Genomic DNA, 11442 nt, shown 5'->3' on the forward strand with positions numbered 1-11442 from the left:
TGCAGTAAAAACTCTGTGTTAAGAACAATGTATGTAAGTGCATTTGCCAAAAATTTAAACTTTCTTCAATCACCTAGCAACAATTCAGCTTTTCTGCGTGCATTCATAGTCGGGCTGTAGACTGGGTCAGTTAAAACAGTTAAAGGTGTGACCTCCTTTTAGACATCAGAAACAGATAAGACCGAGATTGTTTTTATCTTTCTAAGAGGTTCTGTGCTTTACATGAACTGTGTATTTGTGCAAGTTTACAAGTACTGTTCAATTGTTCTTTAACTCAAATATGCAATCAGCCAATCACATGGCAGCAACTCACCTCATTTATTTATGTAGACACATCAAGACCTGCTGAAGGTCAAACTGAGAATCAGAATGGGGACGGGAGGTGATTTAAGTGTGTGCTGGTCTGAGTGTTTCACAAACTGCTGATCTACTGAGAGTTTCCCACACAGCCACCAGGACAGAGTGAAAGAGAGAATCTCCAGTGAGCAGCAGTTCTCTGGGAGAAAACGTCTCGTTGATGCCAGAGGTGAGAGGAGAAAGGCCAGGCTGCTTTGAGATGACAGGAAGGCAACAATGACTCACATAATTTCACAGCTGAGCAGACGAGCGTCTGAGTGTAAAATGCTTTGAACCTTGATACAGATGGGCTGCAGCAGCAGGAGGCCACACTGCGAGTCACTCCTAACAACAGCAGTAATCTAAGCTACAGTTCAAACAGGTCCAGCTAAGCTGGATATTAGAAGACTAGAAAACGTCGTCTGGTCTGATGAGTCTTGATCTCTGCTGTAATATTCAGAAGGTAGAATCAGAACAGCTCCCTCTCCTGGTGGTGTAACGTGTGGGGGATATTTCCTTGGCACACTTCGAGCCCCTCGAGCATCGTTTAAACTGAACGACCTGCCCGAGTGCGTTTGCTGACCACGCCCATTTCTTCCAGCAGGATTATGCACAATAACCCTCAAACTGGAGTTCACTGGACTCAAACGGCCTCCACAGTCACCACCAGTCTCAGCTCGCTAAACTGGAACAGCAGGGTGTGCAGCCAACAAATCTACAGCAGCTGTGTGATGCTGTCATGTGACTATGAATCAAAATCTTTGTTTCCAGCACCTTACAGGACAGTTAAAGCAGCTCTGAAAGCAAAAAAGGGGTCCAACCAACTACTAAGGTGTACCTAACAAAGTGTCAGGTGAGTATATTCCACCCAAACTTGTCAGTTGAGAACACTTTAACCCCCCCATCTTACCACTTTTACAATGTTGCTGCTCATGTGTTTCTTTAGTGCCATTAAACAGGAGCGCAGAGATGATGAGGAGAGCGTCGGTAAGCCAATGTCAAAAGCTTTATTGTCAAAGTGTTACACAGATATTTATATATGTATATATAAAAAGAAGAAATCACATTTTCAATCCACCTGCAGGCAAATGTGACCCATTACAGCTGATTCACCTTTAAAACAAAAACAAATTACGGCTGAAATCGACACTAGAACAAAGCTTGATGCTCCATTTCTCATCGTGACCTCTTGTATTCGTCGTTAAATCTCCTTTTAGTGCGATTCTCAGGAAGGAAGGCTGCCCTAACATCGTGCAGCTGAACCAGGCAAAGAAACGAGGAACTAAAACAAAGTGTTCGAGCTCTGACTCGACTGTGCCCGTGGTCACGTCGGTACAGTTACGCTCGCCATGCAGCTTCTGAACTACGCTCAGGAATACGGCGCCAAGCTTGAACTACCAGAATCAAAGTGTTAGAGTTCGGCTACAACTAGAAAACTTTCAGCAGCTCTGAAAAAGCAAACACTTCAGTGACAGCAGGGACGCGGATACATTTTCATGTTTTATTACTTTGTGAAGCATAAAGGGCCAGAAACACCGCTGACCCACGACACAGTGGAAAGCTTAATTTAAAGTGAGGTACAAATAATACACGGTGTTACATAATGGACCCTTTGGTTAAAGTGGAGGCCAATGAGTGCTGGGCTCAAGGTTAGCAATACTGAAACTGAGAGGGGGGGGGCACAAAAAACTAAAAAAGCTCATAAATACAAAGTTGGTCTTCGGAGGAGGAAGTGATATTTCTCTGTCTGCTGGGTGAGATGTAAAGGGCAATGTGGGCGTGACCTTTAAACAGTCACATGGGCTTTTGGCTGAAAGCCATCAGGCCTCTTGTTTTCAGCCTTAACTGGAGGAGGTGTGCCCGAAAGCGTTGGCCCCGTGGCCTGACGAGCTCCTGTTCTCTACAAGGGTACGTGGCTGAAGAGGTAGGACACCGACTCGCCGTTGTGGGTTCTCCTGATGGCCTCCGCCAGGATCATGGAGATGTCGATGACCTGCAGGAAATAACGAGTTTGTAACGCGAGATAGAAAGTAGCACAAATCACATCTGCTGCAAGCCTCCTCCAGCCTTGCTCTTCTTCTCTTTGTTGCGCGGCAGCCGTGGCTGGCCACCCTGTTTCTACAACTGCTTGTGTATAAAATACTTTTGTTTAACACATTTTAACAATGCTCTGGCCAGTGTTCGTCTAGTGAGCACAGGCTGACAGATCACCGTTTACCCCAACATGCTGGGTGTGAAGCACTCACAACAATTTACTCTGGAGGAGGCTGGAAAGTTTCCTGAAAGGAGCCTGATACGAGTCGATGAGTCACTGATGACAGCGATGCTGAGGGGAGTTGTTGAGCATTTGCAGACCTTTGCAGCCGGTAAGCGTTGCTGTTTTTGCCGCTGTTAGGGAAACTTTTGAAGTGGCTCTAACGTCGTCAGACTCGGACGCTTGGTGAACGATCTCTCACACGTGAGAGTAGTTCAACTGTTCAGAGGGAAAGTGTGACGTTCAGGAAATCCGAGCCTAATGTTAGCCAACATTATGCTAGCTTATAACCAGCTGTTTGTTGTTGGTGGTTAGCCAGCTCTTGTCAGCCATCTAGAGACAGAAGAGTCGCATGTCTGATGTGCAGACAAGTAATTTTCAACAACATTGGTGATAAACGAGCACGTTTCCATGTGTCAGAGCCCTGAGTTCAGCTCAGAGGAGGCTTGGAGAGAGCAGTGGAGGAGGAGAAAGACATAGTAAGAAGGAGATGATGAAAATATGTAGAATGGTCAGAAGTAAGAAAGAAAAATTAAAACCAACTTAACATCCATTTTTGTAAAGCTACATTTTGGTGTTTGAATTCTCAGGAATCTGGAAGTTTCTAACAGAATTAAAGAAAACCGACTTTACAACAGCAACATTTCCCCGAAGGACAGAAACTGCAGACAAAAGCTCAACCTGATGCCAAGTGTTTGCCTCAGCAGCTGTCAGCTAAGAACCAGGCCTGTAAAGCTGAACAGGTCATACCACTGGATGTCACTGTTGTATTATGATCTTACAGTGTGGTTCTACTCAAAAGCTGAGCATTTGTAACCACAGCAGAACTACATGAGGGAGTTTTACACCTAATTAGCCAAATTTAGTTCCTGGAAATCCAAACAGGATCCACACTATCCACCGCTGCAGGTCTGGACGCCTTTATCACTGCCAAAGTGGTAAACTGGCAGAATAAGCTGCTGCACTGCTGTAGCCAGTGGCGATCCCAACCAACCGAACATCAGTCGGTTGAGTTCTGTGCACCATCTCATCTAAAGACGGCAGCTGTTGTGTATACCTGTATTTTCGGGCAGGCCTTCATCTTCTCCTCCTGCGGGATGGTGTTGGTCACCACCACAGCCTCGAACGGGGCGCTGTTGATGCGAGATATGGCCGGCCCTGAGAATATGCCGTGCGTGAGGATGGCGTAGACCTTCACAGCTCCAGCATCGATTAGCCTAAAAGTGGAACAATTACCAAAAAAAGTCACTACATTTATACATGTATGTAAAACGAGCCAAAGACAAAACCATCTAAGTGACACCGACTTGTCGGCAGCGTGGCAGATGGTCCCGCAGGTGTCGGCCATGTCGTCCACCAGGATGGCCACGCGGTCCTTGACGTCACCGACCAGCACCATGCGGTCCACCTCGTTGGCCTTCTTCCTCTCTTTGTGGATGAGAGCGAAGTCCACATTCAGACGGTCCGCGATGGACGTCACGCTGAGCGGGGGACAGGAAAGAGGAGGGACATGCACAGACTCAACCCTTAATTGCTTCTCAAACAAGTAGACTACAAAGCTGTGACTGAAATCCCCGCAGTGCGCCCTCGTTTCTCTACAGGATGACATCAAATAACTTCCAAAATGGCAAGCAGTTGGCAAACTAAGCAGATGATAATCACCGAGGTTCTGCTGATCTCTCCTAATGTCACTGTGAAAAGACTAAAGCTTGAATCAGCACATCAGCCATCTGCAGCACCAGCAGACCCTGCAGTACGTTCACTACACTAAACATTGAAGTATATTTTCTACACTCAATACAGACGAATGGCCAAACAGATTTGGGGGGGGGGGTCAGTGCAGTCGTGTGCTCTTGATTTATACCAGGTGCACGGACACTTTCAGGACTTTGGATGATCACCAGTGTTGGGAAGGTTACTTTTAAAATGTATTCCACTACAGATTACAGATTACATGCCCCAAAATGTATTTTGTAACGTATTCCGTTACGTTACTCAATGACAGTAACGTATTCTGAATACTTTGGATTACTTAATATATTATCATGCTTTTTACAACAACGTGAATGTACTATTGCTGTGTGATTTATTACTTTACTGAAGGTCCGCGACTCCGAACTGTAGTAAAGGGACCTCTGACTAATACGGCGGGGTCCCTGTCGGCTCGTAGCCGAAAAATAGCTTTACTTTGTTGTGTGGGTCAACTTTTCTTGCGAGAGACAGAGAGAGGCGTTGAAAGGCTGCTCCAACGGAACTTATTGTTTTCGGAGGAAAACACGAACACGGTGTACAGTCGAGTCTTAATAGCTTACTTACAGCTGGGCTCGTCAGGCTCTCTTCTTGGCTGCAGTGGTTATTATTATATTTACATGCTTCCAGCTCCCGTTTTTCCTCGATGACAGCTCGTACCTTTCCTTTTTCTCCCTCCTCGCTCACAGACACATAACGTGTATGGCAGTCCATTCTCCCTGCAGCACGGACTACACTGCCCATGATGCTACATTCTTTAGAGCTATGCTTGTAGCATTCTGCCTGTTAGCTTAGCACAACAACAACGAAAAGGCGCTCTCTCACCCAGGAAACACACAGTCGCAGAGAGAGAGCGTCGCCCTGTAACCATGGCAACCGTAACGCTGCCGCCTGGAACAACAGAACGTAGCTGTCAAACAAAACCCAAACAGTCCTGACCCGCGACAAAATGAAACAGGAAAGTACCGCAGTGTAATCCATTTATTTCAACAAAGTAACTGTATTCTGAATACCACCTTTTTAAACGGTAACTGTAACGGAATACAGTTACTCATATTTTGTATTTTAAATACGTAACGGCGGTACATGTATTCCGTTACTCCCCAACACTGTCGGAGTCACATCCCTCAGAGTTTTGTCTTAGCCACCGCAGCACGATGCTACCTCCATCATGCTTTACCAGTCATGCACCAATCAGATGACACTGGGCAGGTGATAAAATATAATGTGACACATTTTGCCTTTTGTTTATTGCCTCTTTTCCACCAGCATAGACCCAACCGACTCTTTCAGTTGTTTTCCATTAGTACCACTTCAATGTGGGTGGAGTTGTTATAGCAACGTGGCCCGGATGTCCTGTGATGTCATGTTATGTGACACATCGAGGTGATGGTACACCTGCTGCTAAACAGATGGTAAACATCTGCACCTTGTCGTTGGTTAGTGTGGAATAATTTTCCTCGTCCAATCGGTGGCCTGCAGTCTGCTGACGTCACGTCTTAAATGCTACCACCTAATCATGGGAAACCCTAAAAACAGAGATGAGCCAAGTCAAGCAGCTGCTGGTGGAAAAGAAGCTTTTTACTAAGGAGGAGCTCCAGTCCAGCTTTTATGGCCTTTACTCCCCTTCAGGAACCTTCCATGAGGCATCATTCTTTTGCAGTGATCCCATAACGTGTGCTCAACACACTCCTGCCTGAGCTCTGTGGGTCATTCCTTCAAGCTCATGATGTGGTTTTTGCTCAGTCACCATCAGCACTGAGGCTTTACAGACATGTCGTTGCTGAGGGCGAGCAACACAGCCCCAAAATGACATCACAACACTCCCACAGAAAAAAGAAATACTGAACTGTGTTGTATCGGCGACTGCAGCTCGCAGACGGCAGCATTTATTAGAGCAAACACGACTTTTCCAATGAGCCGCTGCCACTGACGACACGCTGTCTAATTCAAAGAGTAAATCTACTGCTGCGAGGTGCCAGCAGCTGCAGCACAGTAACACAACTGCAGTGACAGAGCATAAAATGAGCCTGCACGAGACAGTCTCACACTAGAATTGAAACTGAAAACATTTTTCTACCTGGGATCTTCGTGTTGCGTCGAGCGCTTTAAGGAGTTGCTTAAAGCGCTCCTTTACCATCACATCAGTAACTTTCATCCACAGCTCGAGGGAAAGGACACGCAACGCATTGCTATATCGCTGATAACGCAATATAATGATACAATTGCGTACAGTCAGATATGGCACAGCCTTGCACGTCACGCTCTTGCGCACCCAAAGCTGGACTCCAGTCATGATCCAGAAACCTCTCAAAGACGCTTAGGAGACACAGGCATGATGGGACATGAAGTTTGAATTTGAAGACGGCACAAATAAATGAAAACAGTGGTCACAGTTCACTGCATACAGTCCGTCTGCAGCTTATTAGCATTTCACATCATGCAGAGATACGTGGTGCTCCTTAACCCCGCTATCTCGTGTCGCTGCGGCTTACCGTTTGGCTCCTCCTGCATCTGGAGACACGATGATACAGTTCTTCCACTCAGGAATGTGTTCTTTGATCCACTGCAGGACGGCGGGCTCGGCGTACAGGTTGTCCACAGCAATGTCGAAGAAGCCCTTAAAAACCGAACCGGACCAGAGTAAAACGACAATTAGCTCTTTATGCATGCAAACACAACACGTGTAGCACAAATAGAACTGGATCAAAGCATACATTCACCTTCAAATCACTCTAAGAAACTGTTGCTGTGAAACTGGCAGCTTCGTATAAAGCTAGCAGCAGTATTAGGTCCATCTACAAGCACATCTAACATCTACAGTGTGTGAGACTTAGAGGTGCTAACAGGCAGATTTGATGGTCTTTATGTGGCGATTTCTCAGTCTGTACGTCAAGTTTGGCAGTAAGAGGTGGAAACACTGGTGCACCAACCTGGATCTGTGACGCGTGGAGGTCCATGGTGATGATGTGGTCCGCACCAGCCACCGACAACATGTTAGCCACCAGTTTGGCTGATATGGGTGCTCGGCTCTGAGGAAGCATTGAGACAGTCGTTGGAGGTAAGTATGCACGGGTAAATACGCCGAAAGCACTTTTTCCCCTCCTTTATGGTGACCAGACTGTTTGTATAATCCTTTTATGTTGACTCGCAGCACCTTTGAACATTTGTGCTGATGTTAATCAGCCAGCTTTCATTTTCACACATTTTATTTACAAAAATGAAACTAAAGCTATCAAAGCTCCAGCAACCTAAATAAAACCCCTCCCTTGTTTTGCTACAAAGTTCAAAGTTTGTGTGTTGTGATTGTCAGCTGCTGAAGGCACACGTAGACGGCTCCGTCCTTGTCAGAGTCCTTGCTTTGGGGGTCACCCCAGCAATGTAGGTCTGGCTGCCGCTCGGGGCCTGTGCTGTTTAGCTGCTGCGTCTACTCGAGAGACGCGTCAGGGCTTGTTGACAGAACACTCGAATACGTGTTCATGACGGTGGAGCGGCGCTTAGGCCGGTGATTACACTAAATGTGGCGCTTGGATATTCATGATGGCTAGATGCTCACTGCACCAGGATAAAGTGAGCAGCTGTGAGTGGAGTCTGAAGTACGTGAGATAAAAAGATGGAGGACGTTCATTATTCACCTGAAACACATTACAGCTCTGTAGGAAGTTAGAGCTGTTTTCTCCACCCATCTATTTCCTTCCACTTATTTATCGTGGAGGTGGGCGGCCTCAGAGATCCAGCTTTTTCAGCCTTGATCAAATTTAACTTAAAAAAAATAATAATCTAGCACAAAATGAGCTTGTTGTTCAGAATGAATGTGGTAAATATGGCTATTATATCCTGTAGTGCAAAAGTCACAGCTCATGTCTTTATAGTTTGCTGGGGAAATGGTGCAGACTTGTTGTCGCTCGTGCAAACAGAACAGAAATACAACATATAGGACAAAAACTGAGTTTGCACAATTCTAATGAGCTTGAAAGTCAATATTTACCTTTGTATTTCAACACAGCCTGAACTCAAGGCCGGCTGTCTTGTCATATCTGTCAGTAGTATGTGACTGATCCCCCCCATCACTGCTGCCACTGATTTTCAGTCCAGTTCTTGTGTAATCGGACACCATCAGCCTCTTCTCCTGTTGCCCTTCTTTAAGAACAGCAACCTGACAGCCACCAACACATGCACTATGTTGGACAATATAAATCCCGGCGACAGCTTGGCTGTTTGTGTTGTGACATGTAAACCGGGTTAAGTTTGTATAGCGTTTCCAAACGAACAGAATCTGGCAGGAAGCCTGAAATCGGCACATTTTTAAAGTAGAATCTTTATCTGGTGTAAACGAGGATGAGGTAAGACAGTGCTCACAGAGCTTTGACCCTCACGTGCTACGATGAGACTTTATTAGATAAGTGGAGCTCGGCGCACACGCAGGCAGAGTGAAGGTGGAAAGCAAGGAGGAGTCAGACAGGACGCTAATTCGTTGGATCAGAACCTCTGCAGGTGCTAATTAGTTGAAAACCGCGTCCATCTCGCTGCTTCGTGCAGACGTGATTCTCCACACTCATCACACCAACAACTGTGGCAACACAAGATAATGATTTACAAGATCAGCAGCTTGAGCCGGTTTCTGACACGTCAGTCTGCCTGCGAACCGACGCCGCTGCTGACCTTGAGGGATTTCTTATTAAAACGTCAGTGCGATTAAGTTAATGCGTCAACCTGCCAGAGGGGAGGCAGAAACGTTCTCCGGGGACCTGTTTGGTCTCGTTCTTGAGATTTTGAAATCTGCATTTTAACGTCTCCTACAAAGACAGATTTTCACTCATTACCCAGCAGCCTCCACTCGAGCCGGCGCCCACAGGACCATTTATGTTTGTATAAGCTCACAGCTGCACTGCAGCCTGTGAATAAATGCCAGTTTACAGGATTAAAGTCACATAAATACATAAGTGGCTCGCAGGAACAAGCAGAGGTGGCGTTTGGACCTTTTGGTTCTGAACTCTTTCTGGTGTTAGGGTTTCAGAGCGGTGAGGCGTTTACCTTGTCCTTCTTGTCCTGTCGGGCGTACGGGAAGCAGGGGATGACGGCAGTGACACGGGATGACGAGGCGATCTTGCAGGCGTTTATCATGATTAGCAGTTCCATTAGGTTGTCGTTAATTTCCCCACAGCCGCTCTGAATGATGTACACGTCTTCACCACGCACACTTTCCCCAATTTCCACACTGTATAACAAAAATGCAGGCAAAAGAATATATTTTACATCCCAGACTAGAGCTGAAACCAAGCAGCCACACGACCCTGTGATCTTTGAGTAAAACGACCAAAAAACCCACAAGACTGAAGAGACAATGAGACATTTGACAAAACGACCAAAACCACACGTAAACAGACAATTCAACCAATGTGGTACAAGACCACAGAGACACAACGAAAGCCACAAAGACTTTAAATGACCACAAAAAAAGAGAGATGAGAAACAAGCTTTAGAGTTTCTAAAGACGCAGAACGTATCCTCAGAGTTACCAAAGAGACTCAAAGCAAAACAGACAAAAAGATTCAAAGTCACCAAAAACAGACTCAAAATGATGCAAAAAGGAAAAAAACGCATAAAGAAAACCCACAGCGTAAAAACACTTCCAAGGAGATACAAGTCAGAGGCACAAGACCACAAAGAGAAACTAAACAACTCTAAAAAGCCACAAAGAGACTTTAAAAGACTCGAGACAGAATATCGCCTCAAAACAAAAAATCTCCCAAAGGCCAAAGATGCAAAATTACCAGAGACATAAACTGAGCACAAAGACAGAAACAGAACTTTGGTGTCTTGTTGCTTAAATCCAGGTAAAAGAAAAACTCAAGGATGGATCAGTCAAAACAACAACAACAACAAAGTACTCGACCACATTATATTATAAATCTGATATTAAAACTACAGGATTCTGTGAAGCTCAGAAAATCCCCAACAACACATTTACCTTTATATTGACACTCACACAAACTGCACTGTGGGACACTGCAGGTTTTAGTGTTAAAGGCCAAGTCTGGGCTGAGTCCCTCTGCTCAGGTGTGTGTGATGTGAGTTGTTCTGTTGTGTGTGTTGTGTGTGTTGTGTGTGTGTGTGTGTGTGTGTGTGTGTGTGTGTGTGTGAGAGAGACATTCCTCTGTGGGAGATGACCAAGTCCCTTCAACCTCAGTCATGTGATCACTGCACGCACAGCTATGCAGAGGGAGAATCACGCTGCCACAAAAGCTGCAGTTTTACATGGTGGCATGTTTACACGTCCAAAAGTCAAACATTAAGTGTGATGAAGTGACAGCAGCCACTACTCTGTTTATATAAAAAGCTCATGTAATCCAATTACTGATCTACTGTATTGTTCAGGTGTCACTACCTGCAGCTTCATCTGTAAGCGCACCAACAGGTCAGCGTATTGAAATCGTTTCATTGAACCTGATCTGACCTGGATTCACTGCCAGCTTTCTTTTAAGGGACAGGTGATGTTAAGAGGTAATCTCAGACTTACCCAAATATTGATTAGACAAACAGTTAATAGAACTTAATTACATCAGCAGAGGCTGTGCAAACACTGATACTGCATATCGCTCCAAGTCTGCAAAGTTAGTCCACTAATAGCCTCAAATTCTCCCTTTATCCTCCATGTCTGGGTCTTTCAACTCCATCAGCTTGAGCTGAGTAACAGAGTATTTTCCCCAGCCTGATCATCAAGGGAAAAAGAGCACAAATAAAAAGTCTCCATGCCGTTTTATTCCCAGGGATTTACGCTCTTGTTTTTGTCACAAAGTGAAGTCTTAGTCGGAAGATTTGAGAAGAGCTGCCATCGCCTCCCTTTATTGTGAGAGGATGAGAAAATAATCTTTGTTTTGTGTCGCACAAACAGCTGCGTTCCCAGGAGAGCAAACACGCCGCAGATAATCAACAGTTTCCTGGATTTTTGTTTTTTAAAAGCTGTGAATGGAAAAAGGATCCAGACACCTTTAAGAGAGACTGCAGATGACCAAACAACAGATGCAGTCGAGTGCACACAAGGAAATCCTCTCTGAGTAACCCCCCCAGCAATGAAATGGTCACTGCAGCCCCCCCCCCCC

At 45.5% G+C, this 11442-nt stretch overlaps 1 protein-coding gene across 1 annotated transcript in view; it reads right to left on the bottom strand.

Annotated features, from left to right (window-relative positions):
• Positions 1–1323: 1323 nt before the first annotated feature.
• Positions 1324–11442, bottom strand: part of LOC102313336 (ribose-phosphate pyrophosphokinase 2) — an 11623-nt gene continuing 1504 nt past the window's right edge. The window contains exons 2-7 of the mRNA XM_005945506.3: positions 9374–9557; positions 7273–7371; positions 6835–6959; positions 3898–4071; positions 3648–3807; positions 1324–2329 (exon numbers count right to left, since the gene is read on the bottom strand). Of these exons, the coding sequence (XP_005945568.1) occupies positions 2237–2329; positions 3648–3807; positions 3898–4071; positions 6835–6959; positions 7273–7371; positions 9374–9557 (835 nt within the window). The 3' untranslated portion in view covers positions 1324–2236. The remainder of the gene's footprint in view (positions 2330–3647; positions 3808–3897; positions 4072–6834; positions 6960–7272; positions 7372–9373; positions 9558–11442) is intronic.

Source organism: Haplochromis burtoni, unplaced genomic scaffold (assembly GCF_018398535.1).
Source record: "Haplochromis burtoni strain Fernald_Lab_line unplaced genomic scaffold, NCSU_Asbu1 Contig_394, whole genome shotgun sequence".
Classification (NCBI taxonomy): domain Eukaryota; kingdom Metazoa; phylum Chordata; class Actinopteri; order Cichliformes; family Cichlidae; genus Haplochromis; species Haplochromis burtoni.